Raw genomic sequence first — 22,704 nt, forward strand, 5'->3', positions numbered from 1 at the left:
TTACTCTGGATTTTCTATCATTAGAAATAAATGGAGGAATAATTTTTAATGATAATGTGAATAGATTTCATACTTAACAACATACTTAATGATCTTTCAAGAGTATTACTTTCTTTTACAGTTAGAAATCCAGAACTTTGACATTGTTTGCAGTCCAGTTTGGACTAGCAGAGACAGATGTTGTGATCTCCCGTCTATGGTAAGTATAAATGGACCAGAGGCTATCCAGAAAAATGTTAATACTATATTTAATAATATTAATATTAGGCTGGTATTAAACCTTGTACTTCTAAATCACAGTTATCAGAGCAGCCAGTCAACAACACCTCATTTCAGAGTTTTGTGTTTGAGGCAGTAAGGTTGTAATGCTAGAATTGAGCCCCTTAGAAATGGTGCAAAAAATGCCTGTTATATGTGTTTCAGTGATGTTTCAAATTCTAGGTATTATAAATGGGGAATATATTTATTTATTTATTTAATCTGTTCTTAGATTAGCATTCAAAAAGTACCTATTCTTTGTCAGGGCAAGCTGATTGTAAAATGCATATAAACACTGGAACAATATTTTGCTTGTGCCTCTATTGTTAATGCCTTGCAAAGTTCACAGAGAAAATTTTCTAAAAATATAAAAGATCCTGTAGAAATATTTGGAAACTACAGTTTAGCTGTGAATTTTACTTGAAAACTGGATAATAGAGAATCTTCCTGCTATTGTTTCAGACAAGCATGCTGCCATTGAGTTCTTTAAAAGGACAGTAATAAGTTGTGATTGAATTTTCAGAGAGATGAAGCAAAATGCCCAGCTCTTCCAAATGCTTGTACCTGTACTCAAGACAGTGTGGGACCTCCAGGACCTCCTGGACCAGCTGTAAGTTACTGGCTGTAACTATTCATAACAGACAAATTTTCTGTTTTTTAAATTTTTGGAAGTCGTTTTGTGTTGGTCTGTAGTTTTGTGAAACAAATGTCAGTCAGAGGCATAGTTTCTATCAGCATGTCCATAACATCGTGGTAATCCATCCCCTTTTCATCAGCTCCTACCACATCTACTTGTTTGTATGATCTTTTCCAGTATTTCCAGTGTGATCACTGAGAATAGCTCCTCATTGTTTGATAGGCTGAAAGGCTCTGGCCTAGTCTCTTGCACATCATGTACAAGATATTTTTAATGGACTGTAAAAATATTTTTCCTAAATACAGAGTCAAGATTTCACTCCAAGAAAAGATTTTTCACTCTGTCAGGGAAATAAATTACTTTATTTTTTATGTGGAGGGAGAGTAATTTATGGAATGGACATACTCCTACAGATTGCTTTGAGTAGTAGGGAGTTATACTCAGCCCAGTAGTTGTATTTTGAAGCTATCAAAAATGCTGCATGAGAAATCTAAAGTCCAGTTAAGTTGTCTGGTAATCTACTAGAGAGGTATTCAGAGACTTTGATGAATATAAATGTAAGTTTATGTCTGCAGAAACAAAAATCAAAATAATAATTTTTCATGGGCTGAATTGGCAAGGCTGAAGTTGATGTGGTTTCCCTTAGTTCCTGATGCATATTTTATTCTACTACTCTTTTTAGCAGTGTGATCTGTACACTTCAAGACTTTGGAGCTTCACATAGGAGTTTGTTAGGGGGATTCATAATGCACACTAGTAATATGCACCTTTGCTTTCTGTCTATAAAATGCATTTTCTTTCCAAATACTCAATTTAGGGTGGCCCAGGCGCTAAAGGCCCCAGAGGTGAAAGGGGTTTGACTGGATCATCTGTAAGTATGTTTCCTAAAATGCATCTATAATAATGTTGCTACAGGCTTACTTGTGTGAAAATTTTTATGTTTAGTTTTAGGCTAAGAATGGAGATTGAAAATTCAGTTGAAAATATGCCTTTATGTTACTTTTGTGCAGCCTATTTGAGACTGTATATCATAGTCTGTGTAGCCTCAAAGGCATTGACCACATGTCAGGATACTGGGATTACATGCATCAGAGTGTTAATACACACTGCAGCATTATTGTTCTCTCCTCTGTACAGAGGAGATGACAATACTTCTAATTAGCACTGCCAGAGGGCATGTACTGGCCTGAGACTGCCAACATGAATCAGAGAATAGCTTATGAAAGGGTATGCCTCTCGAACAATGTTTGTTCTATTTCCACCATTGTTCTGAAGTCTTAAATGTGTCTCCAGGCTTCTGACTTACCTTAAGTCTCTAACCCAAAGGATTTTGCAGTTACGGATTTCAGAAGGGATTCTCATTTACAATTTTGTTTCAATTTTCTGCTTTAAGGGTCCTCCTGGTCCTCGTGGTGAGACGGGTCCTCCTGGCCCTCAGGGTCCACCAGGTCCACAGGGTCCCAATGGGCTGTCAATCCCAGGTGAACCGGTGAGTGGACCTTTTGAGTGCCATCAGCGGGCAATGTGTGTGGAGCCAGAGCTGTCCATGGGGGTGGGTGGTCTTGGGAAGAGGGCGGCACCTTTGCCTGAGTGTTCATCTGTCCCTGTTCCCAGCAGTATTGTGAGACACATGTCTTTCTGAAACAAGTCTCTTAATACAATAGCATTTTCTGTCCTGAATGGTGCATGTGCTTATGGGATTGTAATGAAGGGACAGAGTCGAAGTGCTGTAGTGTAAGTTGTGCTACTCTGTTTTCAGCCTTAATGGATTTTCTGTAGAGTTGCTAGGCATTTCAGTTTAAGGACTCAAAACTGTCAAACTGTGGTACAGCAAAATTAAGCATGCAATATTACTTTGAAGACTTTCTCACAGACTTACGTGTTCAACTTCTATTTTCTGGCTTAAGTCAGTGGCTAGGGGTTTTCTTGGCAACAACATCCATGTTTTAGCAAGATGCTCCTTCTGATTTCATGTGCATGTCTTCAAAGCCAGAGTAACTTGTATTAACACTGATGAAGTTTCATGTGTTCTGGTTTTTATAGAAGATAGCATATATAACTCTTTGTCTGCATTGTGAATGTATTAAGGCTGCTTTTGCCATATTTTAATAAATAATCACCCTAAAAGAAGGAATATAATTCTGATGTTTCCTATTTAAGATCAACTCGAATTTTAATATATTCAGGAGCTTTTTTTATGAAGTCTTTGCTCAAAATATAAAGTTTATGGAAAGCAGAAGTGATGTCTAATTACATGCTGTGTCATTTTTCATTTTTTCATTTGAAAATTGGTTACCTGTTCCATCTGCAATGAAATTTGGTAAATGGAAAATAAAATGTACTTTAAAATAGACATTAGGAAAACCTTCTGCTTTGTAAGGACAAAGTAGAATGATTTTTTTACCCTGTGTAGAACTCTTTTCATGGATTTTTTTTTTGTTATATACTGGAAGGAAAAACTTAATCAGGATGATCTAGAGGTACCAAACAGCAAGAAAGGACAAACAATCCTTTTACATGTGTAATACAAATAATACATTTATTCATCACACTCACTTGAAAAAGTCTGTAGAATGAAAACACCAATATTTGTGGAATTTCTTATTCGCTAACAAGAATTTAGGGCATTTTTGAGTCATGTAGTTTCATTTTTCATATCAATTGTGATCCATGTTCTCAGTGTATGTTTATAAAATTTTTGATTAGTAACAGTTGTTAATGCTGGATTATTGTGCAAGCCACTGTAAAAAAAAATATTGTATTGTCAAGTTTAGCTCATGTGTATTTATAGACTGTGCATTTATACCATGTGCTGTAGCATATATGGAAGGCAAGCTAGTTGTGAAAGGCAACAAATTGCTTCTTTATATGCTCCTACACATTGTGTCCTGGAAGTATGATGTATTCTGTAATCATTTGTGAAAATTATAGGGTCGTCAAGGAATGAAAGGGGATGCTGGCCAGCCTGGACTACCAGGGCGATCGGTAAGTTGACACGTAGACAAGATAATGTAATTTTACACTATTCCTGATGCAGTCTGGCTGCTGGCCAGCTGTCTTTGACACCACTAGGAGTCAGAGGCTCTTCTCCCTAAGCCATAGTTTTGGAAGCATAGTTAGCTTACACTTAGAAATTTGAAATGTAGGAAATAGTAAACCATTCAAAACAGCAAAAGTGAAAAAACAGCCGTGCTTGGTCAAGCCAAATGTCCTTCTGGACAGTTGTGAATGTACAATGACAGACCACTGGATTAGGAAGAATACTCTGATAATCCCCCAAGAAGGTCTCTCATCTTCTGGCCACTTGCAGTTAAGTGTCTTCCTAAAATAAAGATTGCAAAATCTTTGCTGAGCCCTTCTTCAGCAATGTTGCCTAATTACTTTCTGCTTTTGGAATTCAAATGGCCATGCTACATTAATTGTATGCTTTCTGAAAGAAGCAAGCAATATTAAATTTCAGTTATGTGCAGGTTTCTGTATTGTAAACTACAATAAAATAATTGGCCAAATTTAGATAATCTAAGGTCATTAATATGCACACATGGTGATATTACAAATATTCCTTGGTTACTATATTGTCCTTAATTTTACTGATGATAAAAATACTATATGAGGAATGCTTAAATGTTGTTGTGGATTGAGTTTCAGTTATCAGATAAGGTCAGTCATGGGCCAAGGGCCTTGTATTATTTACCTGTTTCATTAGTCCTTATAACCCTGAGTAATACACTTTTAGGGAGTAGTAATGTCCTGTAGGAAGCAATGCTACATGTTAGTGTACAATGAGATTGGACAGAAAGGGGGGGAAGAACGTATGTACTTGAGATATATGGAACGACATAGCAGTGATGTTCTGTCACAGAGACAATTTCTCACTCTTTCTCCCTCCAGGGAACGCCAGGTTTACCTGGTCCACCTGGACCAGTGGGACCTCCAGGAGAAAGGGTAAGGTTTCCTCAGTTTATGTTCTGAAAAGACCAAGTAATGTCATTTCTGTGTTTTGTTGGATTTTTTCCCCTTCTTTATATATCTTTCCATTTTCAAATGTTTTTTCAAAAGGAGTCCTTTTATCAGTATCCCTTCTGGAGAGACAGAAACAGAAGGGTTGGAAACACCTCAGGGGTGAAAACCTCCCCAGACAGCAATCGTTAGCCAGATAGCTTCTGGAAAGATTGCCCTGCTCCCTCCCCTGACTAAGTTCTCAGCTGCCTTCACCCATAGAGCAGTGTGTCCCCTGAGCAGGGCTCTGCCAGGGCACTCAGCCCTGCTGTCCTCCCCCCTGCTGCAGGGGATCCCTTTGAAACTGCTTATCTCAATGTCTGGGAGATGTCATATTAGTAAGGAATCTGTCTGTGCCAAACTTACGTCAGGTTTGCTCCTAAACCTTTGGCTATCTGGAGCTAAGAACTTTTCTTTGGATGGAGAATTCTGAAATCTCTTCTAATGAAGGGTGTGTACACAGGTATTTCATTGTGGTTTGTTACAATTCCTTTCTTCTAACCGGGGTCAACTAAGTAAATCTGTTTTGTTGTCACAGTGGAATATCACCTTTAAGATGACTGAAGGAATAATTTGCCTTTACAGTCAAAATTAATAGCTGATATATGCATTTACAGCTGTCCTTCAGTGGGAGTTGATAGTTTGAAATGAAAACAGACAACTGTGTGATAGCCAGTTGCCAAAGAGGATACTGTTGGATTGGTGGGTCATGGACCATCAACATTAACTTGTGAATGCTATCTTTGATTACTGAAATGGGATTTCTCAGCATTCATTCTTTCAGGGGAAATATCTGAGAGGGAGGTGGCTCTCCAGTTAAGTAGAAACCTGTGATTCTCCAACTAAACTGTGAATGAGAGAACAGTGAAAAGAGATATTTTACTCCTCTGGGATAAAACGATGATTTATTTCCTTAAAAATACTAAGATTGATTTGGTTTTCAGTTTATCATCGAAAGTGTCTGAAGCTCATTGTTCCATAGCTTTCTCTAACATGAGTTGTGATAGCTATTTTATAACTTATATTGTGGATAGGTTTTAAAAGAAATGATAGTAGTAATCAGTAGTATTGCAATTATATAATCGTAAAGGCCATTTTTCTCTAATCTTGCTTCTGTTTTTGAATAGGGTTTCACAGGAAAAGATGGTCCCACAGGTCCCAGAGGCCCACCAGGACCAGCGGTAAATATAGTTGTGTCTTTGATATACTCTGAATTAAGAGACCTGAGCCAAGAGAGAGCCACATGGACATTTTCCATTTCTGTCAAAAATGAAATGGATCCTTTGCTTAATTTCCTAAATGGGTTTGAAAAACTCTTGGTAGAAGGTGAGCAGACAGCTGGGCAAAGCATTTATTCACAAACATTTGTAGCAGTAGTTTTGAAACAGATTTCTGCCGGGGTAAATAAGGGAAGAACCAGTTTTTCTGGTTCTTTAGCCATGATATTTAAATGCATGGCTAGGTCTTCTGAAACCAATTGGCTTATTGCTTGTACACTGGTGAAAACAAACACTGTTAATACAAGTTTTTCTTGACAAGAGTATTTGAGGATTAGTTTTTGCTTAAAGAGGTGCTTCATTGTGTTTTGTGGGACCATGCTAGAAAAGAGGCTGGCTGTTAGAGAAAAGTATTTGTTGAATCAGACAGCCTGAGATAGGCAAGTTGCTGCAGCTCCATGTCACTGGGTCCAAACTGTAGCAAATTGGAAGATGCATTTCCGGTAGGCAAATGCACACAGAGCACACATTTGCATTACATATATAGACAGCATTCTATAAGGCAGGGTATTATTTGGGCTCCCCCACAATTGTCTTTCTCATATTCCTTTGTGAATATACAGATGAGCTTTTATCACATAATCTGATACTTGTCTTTTAATTTTTTGTATATATCTAGTATCACTAGAACGACTTCTATGGTCTTCTTGTTGTGGATTTTTACTTGGATCACAGATCTGCTAGGTGAACCTAGAAGGACAAACTGCTTTTTACTGCTTTAGGAATTTGCCATTAAGAATGATACCAAAAACATATACACGCTCTCTGCATCTTTTGGTGCTGAAATGCCTGTTAAACTATGGTGTTACTTAAAAGAAGACATTTCCATGAAGAAACAAACTGTTTATTCCACAAAAAAAATTTCAAGCCTGATATGTACCTAACAGAAAACAGCCCAATAGGAGCCATTTTCAGTCTTACTTGGACTCAATACAGTAACATATTTCTTATTAGTGCTTAGGTTGTGTATTTCTACAATTCATTTTCCGTGTCTTCTGCTGCAGGGTGCTCCCGGAGTTCCAGGAGTTGCTGGCCCAAGTGGAAAACCAGGGAAACCAGGAGATCGTGGGACACCAGTAAGATAATGATACACTTAGAGTATCAAATTTAAAATTATAGTCTGTTTATGAACATGAGACTTCTGCTGCTTTAAATAGTTGTCTTACATTTATGATGGTGGTTAATACAGTGGAGCTGACCTAAACCCACAAGCCTTTCTTTAAAAATAATTTTATTTTTACAGTATGCCATTTTGCTGAGTTTAATAGTTGGGGCTGGAAATTGTGGTCTCTTGTTTCCACTAAAAAGACTGTAGGCTATTATGTGCCAAGACATATATTCATTCCTACACTGCATAAGCGTGAAAAACTAGGTCACCAAAATGATTGTAAAGTCTTTACATTGGTGCATGTGTGTGTAGTAAAAAAGTGATAAACTGCTGAAGGTGGACAATCTTTGATAATATTACATAATCAGTTCTGTTTTGCAAATGTTTCGTGCTTTTTATAATGTTATTTCAAAATTATTTAGGAGTGGTTTCTGTGGGTTCTATTCAAACTTTTAAAGTGCTTCCTGAAAAGGGAGAAAGAGGAGGAGGTGCTGCCTCCCACCAACAGTTTCAGGAGAAATTTAATTTGATTCATTTATAGGATCTCTGAGAAATTATGCTTGAGTCAGGAGTGGAGACAGCAAGCGAAATGAGAAGTCATTCATTACTTGTGAATAATGTACGGCAGTCATCTAGAATTTTCCATCCTGCTTCAGTGAAGTTGTATATACAAAAGCTGGAAAATTTGAAAGGATATATAGTAGGCTGGGAAACTTGATGGCCATGAAGTGGAAGCTCCCAGGAGTGCCTGGAAGATGGGTCATTTCCTCATACACACATCTGTGTTTGCTGGACTATAAATTCCATTTCTCCTTGTAGTAGAACACATGGAGTGTCTTAGGAAAGTCTTGAAGCTTTCCTGCCTTTAGATATGCATTGTTAATGGGATATTCTTGCTTGGTTACATGCTGAATAGACACAGTCGGAGCACAAAGTGCTGTGCTTTGTTCACAAGGGAGCTTTAAGTTGTCAGGTGTATCTGATTTTTCCTTCACCTGGGACAATGGATAGCTGACCCAGTTCAGAAGCAAAGATCTGCAGGTAAATAATGTGTTTAGAAGGAAATCCGGCTACAAGACCAGTTTCAAGTCTTTTGCAAAGCAAGGCAGTCAATTCCTGTCCAAGCACCCTGTCTAAATTCTCTACACTCTAATTATTAAAGGTTCTTTTCAATTAGAAGTACATTTTTTTCCCCACAGTTATTGCACTTTCTTGTAATAGGACACTGCACATCATATTTACCATTTCTAAAGTTAAAAAACAGGAATTCTGGCTTGTACCTTGCACAGATGTTTTATCAGATTCCTGGGGGACAGAATTTCAAGGCCTTCCTTTGTGTGCAGTATTATAGTTGCCAAAGGTGCGGCCTGACAGCCAAATGCAACTTGCACTGTCATGAATCATAGTTCTGCCTGAAGAGAAAGATAATGAGGCTTCACATTGCCTCTGGTAAATACAAGGAATAAATAATTTTTGACCAGATCCTGCCATTTTTTCTTCTACCTGAACAATCTGTATTGCTAGTACTATTAAATGAAAGTCAGGAGAAAGACTACAAACCAAGGGATATTGTATTCCAGGTAAAAGGTATAAAAGTACCTGCAAATTATGAGCAGCCTTGGTGTTATGAAGTTATTCCCAGTGAACGTGGTCAGCCGGAGCTCCTTCCTGATGTATCCAGTACCGCTCATGTGCTAAGCTGAGGCAGAGCACACCATAAACATTTTTCTACCTCACTGTGTACTTAATACTAGAACAAGTATATCCTAGAAACGTTAACTGAATTGTCATGGAAATAGGAAATTTGGCTTTTTGATCTGCTTACAAGTACGCCCAAGAGAAACTTAGGTGTTTTTCCAGTGTAGTAACAAAATGACTGAAAAGGGAACAGTAAGAGCACAAAGGAGTTGGTAATTTATTGAGAACTGAGTGCAGGCTATCCTAGAGGAGACTAAAATATCTGTCATCTGTCTGGTCAGAGAGTGAGAATTCCATAATAGTTCATACACATATCATAAGGTAACAACCATCAAGAATAAGAAAGACTTGTTAAACTAGAAGAGGATATTGGTTCAAGAAGAAATGGGTATGTTTTCTATGAATAAATATAATGGGAAATTGAAGATCTTGGACTATTAGAGAGGAAAAGTTCCAGTACTTGTTGTTTTATAGGTGTGAGACTGAAAACAATAACAAGGGGTAGGTAGACCAAGTTGTGTTAAGGTAGAGCTGTCCCGTTTATAAAACAGACTCTGTGACAGCAGGGTCTGACTTTGTTGATTTAGACGGTTCCCAGGGAAAAATGCAAGGCATTTAGATTAGTAAGTAAGGTGCTGTTAAACTGATGCCTCCAGAACCAAATAAACTGTGAAAACCTTCTGAGGGTAGTCCAAGTCTGTTGTGAGTTACATGCAGGTTTTGAGAATTTTGCATTCTCTGCTGCCATGTGTTCATTGCTCTTGCATCCATCTATGCAGATGTCCTAGATGAAGTCTCAAAAAGACACTGCTTTGGGAGCAATGAGCTGGTGGTTCTTGAGGGGAGCAAACATTCTTTTGGGAAAAACAATTGAGCACATTATCTTTAAAAGTAAAAATAGCAAAACTTCCTTTGTTTTGTCCTCCTTCAGCAGTAGAACTATGCTGCAGCCCCAGCCTTCATCCCACAGCTCAGAAAAAAATCCCACATGCAGCATAAACCAGCTTTTCCTTGCACTGACCCCAAGTGACTCCCTCATTGCAGGATATCAACAAAACAGAATGCCAGGAGCAGCTGCTGTTTCTCAAAACGCTGTCAAGCTGTTGGCTAAAGCGCACTTTTTTGTCTATTAAAAGAAAATAAATTGAAATTTAAGAGGCATATAGCCAAGTGGGAGGAAGATGCAAATAGCAACTCAGTAATTGCAGTTGTAATTATTTTTTTGAAAGTTTGTTTCCGAAATATCCAGGTGGAAAATGCACTTTATTGCTAGCATGGCCAGTCAGCCTCTAATCTTCAAATTTTAAAGTTAGTTCCAAATAGCTTGTAGACTTCCAGCCACAAGGCTGAATTAATGTGTGTTTGCAAGGTCACAAATTGAAGAATGAGGCTCATTTTATTTAAATGAATTTTAAAATTGACTGTGTGTTGCTTATAATGAAGGAATGGTGTTAGCATTTTCCTCACAGGGCAACCTTTGTTGTCGATATTTTGGAACAATGTTAGTGCTTTTGTTACCAGAGCACCTCCCTGTCTTACCAACATGACTTATAGTTGAAGACAGCCCGAAGATCTTTTCTAGACCAGTCAGCAAAAATATTTCCAGAAACAGCATATATGATTTGAACATTTTAAGTTTGCACACTTTTTTTCTCTTCTCTTCTCTTCTCTTCTCTTCTCTTCTCTTCTCTTCTCTTCTCTTCTCTTCTCTTCTCTTCTCTTCTCTTCTCTGTGCAAATGTTCTGGCAAGTGAATTGGAACGTGCCATTTAAGTAATTATCAGGATATTTTCAGGATAGTAGATGAGAAATCTGATTTATAATGCTTGGATTTACCTAGTGAATAAATAAAAGATGTACTGTATGGTTTGATTCTCATGGAAGGTTGTACTATGAAAGCCTTAGAATGAATGAGAATAAAACAAGCAGGTATTATAAATATATACAGAGCAGAGAATTTCAAAGGAATATGCTTGCAGAAAATAGAAAAATTGTCAAGTTTCAAACAGAAAGAGAAGCATGAATAGTTTTTAACCATTTTTCACCCCAGATTTTCATGTTATAGACTAGTGCAAGTAAAAAACCTATGGTTCAGTTCAATGGATATTTCATGTACATGTAATAGTTTATGAATGAGACGCTAATGTCTGTTTATTTGGGAATCAGGTATCTTTTAGAGCTTCAGTACATCATCATCTACCACAACGTTAATTATTGGAGAATGACAGACAGAAATGCCTTATTTTCCTGATGGTTTTGGTTGTTACCATTTATTTATGTTATGGCATTTACAAGTCCATAGTCTGTTTCAGCATGTAGCTGTAATAAGCTAAAACTAAAAACCAGACATTTCCCTGTGGACTTCACAGAGTAAGAAAAATATAGATTAAAGATGAAAGGACAGAAGGGAAAGAATATTCATCAGCTTCATGGGTATATTTTGTACTTATTAGCAGCTGCCTCATTGGTGGCATAATTTATTCCAATGGCACATTTATGGTGTCACCATTCTAAATCTTTCATTTGAATATGTACAATTAATTTTGCAAGAATGATCTGTTATTCATGATGCAAATGTACCGTATGACAACTGCTTAACTCAGTGATGGATGAACTGTCTCATATTTTCTGTGGCATGTCATGGGGTAGGTGTGTGCAACTGCAGCAGAGAAGCTCAGAGAGTACACCGAGTTTGCACCCTGACATACCCCAAGGGCATTTGTCTGCCCAAACCCTCAGTAGAAGTCTATGAAACAGTGTCACCACACTTGAGAGGTGTCTGCTGTGACCTCAGTGGAATGATCTAGTGTCTCGTGTTGTTGAAATTAATTGCGGGTACTGTAGGAATGTTATGAGAAACAGCTGCAGCCCACACTTGGCCTTTGCTTTGTTAATGGTGATAAATAGATTCCTTAAAGAAATACTACAGTGTAAAAAGCAGTAACACTCAGGATGTGTGTGTAACTATGTGGAGAGCCATGCAGAGCAGCAGATGAGCAAACTGGTCTTTCACCTTTGAAATATGCTTTACGTTCAAATAGTAATTTAGGCTAGAAATGAAAATCTATATAAACTCATGCTAGCCCCCTCATTATTCCTGGTGTTTTAGATATGCACATACATATATAAAAATTAGAATCAGTCCTTCTGGTTTGCTTCTTGCATAGTACTCTTGAAAACTGAAAACCCCGCAACCACTAAACTATTCAAAGGCAAATGGAAAGTGCTGTTAGAGAAAAGTTGGCAAATGTTAGTAATTGTAAGGAGCTGAAAATAAAACTTCTATGAGACCTTTCTAAGACTAGAAATGGTTGAGAATTAAGAGGGAAGCTGTCATTATAAATAGAATAAGCACTTAATGCCATCTCTCTCCATGTTATGTGTCATCTCTGCATAACTCTATTTCACTTAATGCAGAATCTCTTTCACATGGGTTCATGAGGACTACCCTACCTTGACACATGTTATTCTTCCTAACTTACCTTCTTTAAGGATAAGTTGTCTTAAGACTTAAAATTAAAGTCATATATAACTCATACAACACCATTGACCATTTAGAGAAATGTGATGCTAGAAATTCAACTTTGAAATTGACAGTGTGATCCAACTGTCAGAATACATCCATTTTTTGGTCCTTGTTTGAATTTTTCCTTCAGATCTTTTGCTTCTGCATCTGTTAGTGTGTTTTATGACAGACAAAAGATCATTGTTTCTCCACTCTTTTCTGACACCTGTTTTAGCATCTCTGAAATGAAAAGTTCAAGGAGAACCAGATCTTTCTTCTTGAAGGAGTAAAATTTTTTTTATAGAATTGCACGTTTCAAACCTATAGTTGGGGTGAAACAACATAATCCTTCAGTTGCTTAATTTTTACTTATTTTATTTTAGGGTGCACCTGGAATGAAGGGAGAAAAAGGTGACAGAGTAAGTCTGTTTAAAATCAGTTTTTATAATTATTTTTAAGTTAAACACTGTGTCTTTAAAAGTACAAACACTTGCTAATAAAACACTTGTTTTGCATTTGATTATTTAGGGTGATATTGCTTCTCAAAACATGATGCGAGCAGTTGCAAGACAAGTTTGTGAACAGCTGATAAATGGTAAACAGTGTTGCTTGCTTTGTTTCCCATACTAATTTACTACTTTGTTAAAAAGAGACAACAATGGTTGAAATTTGAAGTGACAGACACTGGCCACAGAGCATGGTGAGAGCTTAACCAATCTGATAGCTATCCAATGCAAATGATTTGGTGGAAAAAATGTAGCAGCAAGTTTTTGCCAGATCCAGAGGCTAGATAATCACAGAATAACAGAATAACAGAATAAACTGAGTTGGAACTAATCTGTGACCTTTGGAAATACATATTCAAGTCTAACATTCTAGTGATGTTCCCTTTGTCATTTTGGTCCAAAATGACTTCATCTTTGCAATAAAATCAGTATATATTTTCTCATTAAACATGTCTCATCTTCAAGAGAAGGGAATCAGTGAGAAAAAGGATGCTCACCGCAGATACCTTGCCAGCGGGGAAAGACAGATGAGTGATGGGTAAATACTGTGCACAGAATCAGTGGTGCTACGCAAGTAAAAACAATATTTATTTGGAGATGGACTTTGAATTGAATTTCAGTCCTCTACTGCCACATAGTGCAGCTCTGCAGCCCATGAAGTTGTTCTCTATAGAGGCTTTCTCTCTGACCCTGTAGCAGTGCTTATGCTATCAGTAGACCTGCCAAGAAAGACAGAGGCAAATTTGTTTTAATATTGTATCTATTTTAAGGGCAAGTGCTGACTGAGGAAAACAGATATACCTGTTGTATCATTAAGAGTGCTTGTGCACAGGGAGGAGGAGAGTATGTCCCTTAAAATGTCTGTGATGGTTGCTTATAAAAACATGTCTATTAGTCATCACAGAAGAAGGAAAGTTACATTCGTGAACACATTAGGCTTACAAATAAGGATATCATACCCAAGATATTTTAATATCTCTTTGAGCATCGCCACCTTATTTTTTTCATGTTCAGCTGATCTCTTCATTGTTATGCTAGGATTATACACATTATACTAATCAGGTGTGTCTCTCCATTCCTTCCTGCATAGTTTCAAAATGGTGTTTCTTTTGTTCACACATCCTTTTTTTGGAAATGAAATTTTCCCATATGCAGAAGGTATATAGGTACAAGCCTGTGCATCCTACAGGCTTAAGAAAATGACTTCATTGACTGTGCTGCTAGCTCCACACATGAATAATTTATATTGCCTGTGGTAGCTGCAGAGCTCTGAAAGTATGTAGAAATGTGATACTACAGTTTTAGAAGTGGAGCAAGTCCTTTCTGTTCTTCAGAGTAAAAGCAACCTCTAAATAGAACTCTGAGAGTAAGAGTATTGAAAAAAAAAAAGCCTCTTTTTTGATTTTAATAGTTCGATGATAAATTTTTTAAATGTCATTGGCTTCCAGAATCTCCCTTATCTTTCCTCCCTGACTTCCTCCCTCCTCCATTTATGTTCAGCCTTCTTATCAGATGTTCATCTTAAGTCTTTCTAATTCATCTGTACTAATTTATTGAATGGGAACAATAGGATTTAATTAAGAGAGATAATATTTTATTCCTTCCCACTCTGATAAAAGATTTGCACTCATTTCACATTTTTATTTTCTTTTGAAGGTCAAATGAGCCGGTTCAATCAAATGCTGAATCAAATCCCGAATGATTATTATTCAAACCGTAACCAGCCAGGTCCGCCAGGTCCACCTGGCCCCCCAGGAGCTGCTGGGACAAGAGGAGAGCCTGGACCTGGAGGAAGACCAGGATTCCCAGGACCTCCTGGGGTCCAAGGACCACCTGGTGAAAGAGGTGAATAAATTCCAAGGCAGCTGTACTGTGGACATAGTGCAGGGGCTTCCAGAGGAGCAGTCTGCTCCCTTTACCATGTCAGACTAGGAAGCCCTGCTAGGCCATTGGGATTGCCTGAGGGACACTGGTGATCTGAAAGACAAGGTTAACTAGATCAGTGCTTTCCTTTCTCTCTCTTGCTCAGGTTTCATGAAATACAAATTGGTGTAACATTTTGGCTGCTGTCTGAGGCTTCCACATAATATCCCAGGAAAATATTCTCAGAATTCTTCTGGCACCAAACAGCTGCATCTTGAAAGGCTGTTTGGAGTAACACAACTCTTTGCAAAATAGAACACTGATTAAGAGAGAAAATGAGTCATTAGCACATATAAAATGTAGGAGTTTAAAGAATTAGATCAACATCCTTAGCTCTTTACAATATTCTGAGGGAGGGAAGCAACTGAACTGAATATGACCATATGGGTAAACCTACTTTATGGCTATCTTGGATCACTGCAATCACATGGGGTGTCTGTAGTGTCCTATGTTGTGTCCTTTGCTTATTTGAACTACTCTACTATAGCATAGGCTCAGTGCTGTGGTTTTTTGCTTATACTTTATATACTCGTTAAAAAAGGCTAGGAATAAATCAAGGAATTCAGGAGAATTTCCTAAACTTTTTTCATTATAACTGTTCCTAAGAAAGTGTAACACCTCCTTTATGGCAGAAGTATTAAAGATTGAAATATCTTCTCATTTTTAGTTTAAAATAATAGGGTTCTGTGGTGTTCTCAGTATCTCAAAACTTTTCTATGTTTGAGAAAATTTATTCATATTGTAACCTCTGCATCCTATTTTATTTTTAGTTTACTATATTTATATCCAAATTATTTTCCCAAATTCACATTTGAACATCTGTAGAACATAAATTTTAACCACTCTTGTTGCATTAAATAATGGGAAGTAAATATTAATGTTAGTGAGAGAGTGTGAAGAAATATTTGTTGATGTGGTTTCCTTTCTTTGATTGTCATTGCCTTTTTATTATTCTGTAGGAATCCCTGGAGAGAAAGGTGAAAGAGGGAGTGGATCCCAAGGACCACGAGGTTTGCCAGGACCACCTGGTAAATATTTTTTGTTTAATCAGATTACAGAAAAGTAGGAGAAAAGCAAACATTTCTTCATAGAGAACGAGGCTAGATATGGTGAATGAGCACCCTTTACTCTGTCCACTTCATGTTTTTGGCATGTATTAGCATTTACTCTAATAAATTTGTAGGAAACCCCAATAAAAATAGCAACTTAGAAAGACTTTTGGATGTGGCTAATAGGTATTTATCTTTTAATTTAGTCATCTGGCATGCTTGTTAATGTGAAAATGTGTTTCATGAAAATACATTGTCCAAATATTTGACAGATATTTTTCATAAGTCTTATCAGATGATTCTTTTGTAGTACCTTGTTTTGGTTTTTTTTTTACTTGCTGGACTACAAAATACTCCCACATGCAGAGTTACCAGATGATAGAGACAGATGATTTGGCTATTAGTTTTGGGTTTTGTATCATGAAATTCTCTTTATGCCTTGGCATAAATCAGCTGCATCACTTGTTTCTGCTTGTAGTTTACTAGGCTAAAATGGTTTTTCATTACAGAACCATAATATGCTTGCAGCAAATTGTAGCCTCAGTTACTTGAAGCTGTACTTTTCTGCTAACCATAATAAGACTGGTTCCAAAACAAACATTACCTCATCTATCCTGGGGCTACTGGGCAGTATAATGGATGTACTCCTATATTTTAATTGAAATCCAGTGTGCTTGTCTAATCTAGTAGTTTCCCTTGAGATCATCATGTCTTACACAAACGGGAAATTAACCAGAGAATTCATTGATGTTTCTTTACTTGGCTCAAACCTTACTAAATTAGTTTCTAAGAATAAATACTTAAATAAGCCACACACAGAGAAGCAACTCATGATGAGTCACATTTCTAGATTTCTTTTGTTTTTCTTTCTGTTGACCCCCATACAGCAACAAAGTGCGAGTGCTTTCTCACCAAAGACAGCCTAGGCTGTGTAGTCTAGACAGAAGTATAGTTAGCTGTTTTATCAAGATGGCTCTTAAAGAAAACAACCTCCCAACCTCTCAATTCTAAAATTAGGTCCACAAGGAGAATCTAGAACTGGTCCACCAGGCTCCACAGGATCACGAGGACCACCAGGGCCACCAGGCCGTCCTGGAAATGCGGGTATTCGGGGTCCCCCAGGGCCACCAGGATATTGTGATTCATCCCAGTGTGCTAGCATCCCTTACAATGGCCAAGGATTCCCAGGTAGGTTAGGAACAACTTAACCTTAACCTTGCCTTAAATAGCCGTCACAGATGTGGCTGTTCATATTGAGCTGCTTTACATGAGACAGTCCTGCTAATCTGAACTTACTGTCGGGAGGAGATGGTTGCCGTGAGCAGGCTTGCCTCATTGTGATGTGCAGTTATATGAGCAGCCATTAAGACTTTGGTGTAGGATTACTTGATGTTATGCATGGTTTATTTTAAATAGGAAGTAGTGACTAAATATTGTAGTCTTGTTTTTTTTTTTTTTTTTTTAATGTAGATGGTTACTAGCTGGTAATGTTGCTCATAGGATTTAAGTGACCAATTTCTTCTCTTCTTTTTTCCCCCTCTATCACCACCCCTTCCAATCGTCTTCAGAACAAGGTTGAATTCTCCATGTTTCTCTTGAAAAATTAAAGGAATGCTGTGGTTGGCAGTTTCCATGTGTCTCTTTTAGAGCCATGTCAGAATTATTTATACAAAATTGATTCCTGAAATAAAAATTTTCCACAAAGGAAATCTATTTAATGATAACAGTGCAGACAACTAAAAAGCACCACTGTCCTACAATATCTACCAAGTTAACCACCGTGGAGTCTGATTAGCCCTGAGTCATTTAAGCCTTCCGCTTTGTGATGTAGCTCAAAACAGTAGGCTGCTTCTGCAACCAAAACAGGAAGGGTCATAGTGACCACCAATTTTTGACTGGAAAGATTCTAATATATTTTAACATGGGGATCCTGCAGGACCACAGTATTGTTAACAAATTAATATGTATGCCTTGCCAGATCTCAAAATCAGTGTATGTGGTACTACTATTGGATATGGTTTGCTGTTAGTGTAATTGTGCATGTATCCATGAAAACAAAAAGAAAAGAATATATATATATATGTACACACTTGCAGACTCATTGATACTGGTTAAAGAGCCAGGTGGTTGTGCAGATCTCACAAAAATTTATTATTTAAATGAAAAATAAAGAAAATTGTACCTGTGATTCAGCAGTGTTTTTTCTAGTAAGCAGCTATGTATACATATATAAATATATGCCTAAGACTTAACTGTTATGTATTTAGTTGGATGAAAGTATGTTTTTGCACATCAGATGGACTTTTTAAAAGACTAACATCATCTTTGACCTGTTTCAGGTTTCGGCTAACACATTTTCTAAGTCGCCAGTGCTGCTTACAGTTTGAATACATGAAAATCCTGTTTCTGAGATGTTTGCGCACGTGCTTATTAGAAAATGAGTCCGTATGGATATTTCACCACGGATATGGTTCTTGAACCATGTTGACCTCATAGAACGGGGAGATACTTTTACTAACACAACTCGTGAATGAGATAAAGGACAGTGATATCAATTCATTAAGCCTATTGCATTTCAATAATAAAATAGACAGTCTTTCTTTTTTAAAAAATACCTAGACCACCAAAAACCTCAGTGGTGAAGGAGGCTTGTAAAACTACTAACCAGCAAAGGTAATGCCATTAGAAGAGAGAAAGATTTAACATGGAAAATGAGAAATAACTTATGTAAATAGTAAACTAATTGTGGCTTGTAAATGATTTGTATGGGACTGTATCCACTAAAATCTGTTAACAACTCTACGTGATACTTTTGCATAAAAGCCTGCTGCTGCTTGCTATATGCCAGAATAACATCTTTGACAACTTATGAAACCTACCTGTCTGTTGCTTGTTACCAACATGTCTGAATTGGGGCATATACCTTTTTTTTATGTGTAATCTTGTTGGACCTGTAACTGCAGTTATAAATACCAAAGTTTTATAATTATTTTTCTTCTGTTTTGCTGTAGTTTTTGGTGTTCCTGAAGCACCAGCTGTAACTCGGTTTGTTACGAGGAACAGCACGAGAAAGTGACATGTACTGTATATTGCCGCTGGTGATAGTTATGTCTACACTTACTTTCCCATTCTCAGAGAAAATTAGTATATACCAGACCCATCTCTTCATTTTACCTGCTCCATGTCTTCTATTAATTATGCAGTTTAAAATAAAGCCCAATGCTTAGATTTACTGAAGTAGCTGTAAAATAGTAATTTTATTTGATTTGCTTTGGTTTTGTTTGGGTTTTTTTAAATAGTTTTACCATGATTTGTCCCTTGCCTAATTTATGACTCTTTCTGCACTGTTTTGTGTATTATAAATACAAAGCCTTTCAAGATGAATTTTAAACCTTTTGTTATTTTACTGCCAAAAAAGCATTCGTGAGCAAAACTGAGAAACACCCCCAGTGAACTAATTATTTATATATTTATTATATGAAAATAAGGTTGAACTAACATTATGTAGACAGACTAACTTTCATTGCATATGTGGATTCAAAGACATGCGATAACTATTATGTTCAATCGGACAACTATTTTCAACCAGAACCATACGTGCCTGAAAGTGGACCCTATCAGCCTGAAGGTGAACCCTTTATAGTACCTATGGAGTCAGAAAGGAGAGAGGACGAGTATGAGGACTATGGAGTTGAAATGCATTCACCAGAATACCCTGAGCACATGCGCTGGAAAAGATCACTGTCAAGAAGTGCAAAAACAAAACCGTAAAAGATCTGTATCTTGGTTTGGTTTGTTTTGGTTGGTGGTTTTTTTGTTTTTTGCTGTGCTTGCATTTGCAGATACACACAGGGAGAGTGCAATATTGCCTTTTGCAATATGGCTTTCTGGTCTTTTCATATCAGACGCACCCCTGTTTTGTATCCTGCTTATGTGGGGATAGCAATGTGTGTATCCAAACACTTCATGTTGCTCTGGAAATGCTTGTAAAATACTGTTGCTTATAGTGGTTGCATACAGATTAAGGTGTGCATTCAGTTATCCCAGTGCTGCCTTTTCATTTAAATAATGTAAAAACAAATACATTAAAAAAAAACAGAAAACAAAACAAAACAAAAATAACCACAGAGCTGTTGCAAATTTTCTAAGGACTTTCTGCTTTAGCTCTACATTTTTCTTCTTTTTCAAATGCATGTTTTCAGTTCAGTCAGATCACAGGTCTGCAATATCTAGTTAAAAAGAAACAAAAATTTCCCTCTCCTTCCAGTATCACTGTAATTTTCTTCTAAGTTACAATCTGCAGAGCATATACTGCTCTTATACATCTCCTCTAAACACCACAAACATTAAGTAGCTGAAATCATTGTATCAACTGGATACAGTTTAATAATGCCTGAAATCTCCTTGTTTGTAGACACAGTTACATTTATGCCAAATTGCAGTCAATCCTGCAGAGATGGAATTGCATGTTTATGTTGTATATTTAGTATGGATTTTTTTTTCAGAATACAATGTTTCTTAGTTACCGAAAGCAGTTGGAAATTGTTTGCAAGACTATGGATATAGAATTGCTGCTTTTATATTTTAACTGCAAATTGTGAATTTCACTGCCTTATATTATTTATTTCTGAAATGAAAGAGGCATTTTTCAATAAAACTACTGAAAATTTGTGTGTCTATTCATTTTTTTGAAAGGCATTGTGGGACTAATATATTTGTGTTGTATTAGTGTTATTTAGTCAATCATCTGAAAATGCCAGGTATCAAAAATTAATTGGAATGGGAGTAGTCTAACAGGTATTTGGGCTGTGGTGGCTAGAGGTGGGTGGATGAAAGCAGGAGATGCGTCCTCTGTCTGAGGTATGAATAACTTTTAAGAAATTCAGTCTGCAAGGCATTTGGTAAAGAAAATGAGATCAACTGTGAGGATTAATTGCTGTCTTTTGGGAGATTTCTGGTGGATGGCTGCTGCAGGTGAAGAGAGACTTTCCACCTGAGGAACTACTTGCACTGCAGAGAGTGCCTAAAGCTACATAACCTCTAATTCCTGGTGTGCTGTGAGCATTGTGGCAGCGCTGACATTAGCAAATAGCTTGCCTGAGGAAGTGGGGGTGTGGTGTTTGCTGAGTTCCATCCTTCTGGGACTATTTGTGAGCTGGCTCCTCCCTGCTTAGGAGGTATCTGTGTTCACACAAGCTCTGATCACACTGATGGCTGAGATGGAGCTTTACCTACAGAGGGTGATAAGAGTGACTGGGGAAAGAACAAGAGTGGGCCAGAAGAGTTACTTGCTAATTGAGGAGGAGAGAGTGGACTGGTGGTGGTCCTTCTTATCCACGGTCTCTTAATTGTCTACCTTATAAGTAGAAATGGCTTTTGCCATAGGACCTGGAGCAAAGCCTTTTGACATAACTGGGAAATCTGGAGCTCTGTTTCTTAAGATCATGCAAGACATCTGTCACAGAAGTGAAGCTAGATGTTCAGGCTGGCTTCCTGATCACTGAATTGTACTCTGCACTGGAAGCTGCATGGCAAATTTTAGTGTTCACAAATGGAAATGACACAACTCCATAGACTGCCTGCCTGGTTATCAGTGAAATGAAATGCAAACAAACGGCATTTCAAAGAGTGATCCTGATTACAGCCATATGCCTTTTAGACTGTAAGTGACTTCTTGTGGGTTGAACTGAGGAATGTTTAAAGAACAATCCGAGCTATTAATTCTTTATGCTTTTTTCTAAGCGTTCAGAGTTGGTATCAAAAACGTTCTGCAGTTTCATGTACGATAAAGAAAGGCATGTGTTTGGCAGAAAAAAAAAAGATGCTGGTAGAAATTTGGAGAAGTTAATGAAAACATCTATCTGACTTGTATTTAAAAATAATGACATCTTGCATTCATCTCCCATCTGTCTTTTTTTGGCATTGTGTGTCTCTAGGACAAGTTTAACTAGATGCCCATGTCTTCATTTGAAAGATTCCTTTCTGTCCTCCAAACAGAAAATTTTACCTTATTTAAAGCATATATTTTAAATTACTTTTTATTTCTTCACAAAATACACCAAATGCATGCCAAGGATGCCTTGGTTTTTTTTTTGTTCTTCATTGATATCAATCCTAATAGAGATACCACTGTTTGATGATCTGGTGGCCTGAAATATTTAAACATTCAATAAAACCTGAACTTATTGGTAGTCAATACATTTTTATGGACAAAATTCTGCTCTGTAGAATTACGTCTGTAGATTTACATCTGCAGATCTGCAGGGTAGATGTAAGCTCTAGGTTATGTGCTCCCTGCAGTCACAGAATTGTGAAGTATGAGTTGTGACCATCTGTGTACTTGAGATAAGTGCTGATAAGCATTTATGTTTCATTTAAACATCCCCATGATCCCCAAAGCTGATTAACACTTCTTTCACCTGTTTGACATGAGCCAGGTTTCTGACAGTACATTTTGAAGCAAAAAGAACTTTCACTGGCCCATCCAGAATATTAAGAGAATACTTTAGGTGTTTGGGCAGCTTATAAATGAGTGTTTACTGTTTGAGGCCAACAAGGAAGAAAACTTATTTCCAGGAATTCTCAGGGGAATGACTCTCAGGAGGTGGTAGGGCTACTGATGACACTTCTGGGAAAGCTGTTGCAAAGCTGAGCCAAAGAAATACTGGAAAAATACAGATTCAATGTAAATACAAACAGATTTCAGTTCTTGAATATCTCATACACAACTGAGCAGTTTATATAG

General features: G+C 37.3%; 1 protein-coding gene across 4 annotated transcripts in view; it reads left to right on the forward strand.

The window, feature by feature from the left end:
* COL12A1 (collagen type XII alpha 1 chain) overlaps positions 1-20,629 on the forward strand; it is a 100,927-nt gene extending 80,298 nt beyond the window's left edge. For 2 of the 4 annotated variants that reach the window (XM_008631243.2, XM_017731074.1), the window contains 14 exons: positions 122-199; positions 782-868; positions 1,713-1,766; positions 2,289-2,384; positions 3,827-3,880; positions 4,787-4,840; positions 6,022-6,075; positions 7,176-7,247; positions 12,865-12,900; positions 13,010-13,076; positions 14,644-14,832; positions 15,870-15,938; positions 16,977-17,147; positions 19,549-20,629. In XM_008631243.2, coding sequence (XP_008629465.1) covers positions 122-199; positions 782-868; positions 1,713-1,766; positions 2,289-2,384; positions 3,827-3,880; positions 4,787-4,840; positions 6,022-6,075; positions 7,176-7,247; positions 12,865-12,900; positions 13,010-13,076; positions 14,644-14,832; positions 15,870-15,938; positions 16,977-17,147; positions 19,549-19,730 — 1,263 coding nt within the window. In that variant the 3' untranslated portion in view covers positions 19,731-20,629. Of the gene's footprint in view, positions 1-121; positions 200-781; positions 869-1,712; positions 1,767-2,288; positions 2,385-3,826; positions 3,881-4,786; positions 4,841-6,021; positions 6,076-7,175; positions 7,248-12,864; positions 12,901-13,009; positions 13,077-14,643; positions 14,833-15,869; positions 15,939-16,976; positions 17,148-17,527; positions 17,534-18,298 lie in introns of all 4 variants that reach the window. The other 2 variants (XM_017731072.1, XM_017731073.1) reach the window with 2 other exon arrangements.
* Positions 20,630-22,704: the final 2,075 nt, after the last annotated feature.

Source organism: Corvus brachyrhynchos, unplaced genomic scaffold (assembly GCF_000691975.1).
Source record: "Corvus brachyrhynchos isolate BGI_N302 unplaced genomic scaffold, ASM69197v1 scaffold234, whole genome shotgun sequence".
In the NCBI taxonomy this organism is placed as follows: Eukaryota; Metazoa; Chordata; class Aves; order Passeriformes; family Corvidae; genus Corvus; species Corvus brachyrhynchos.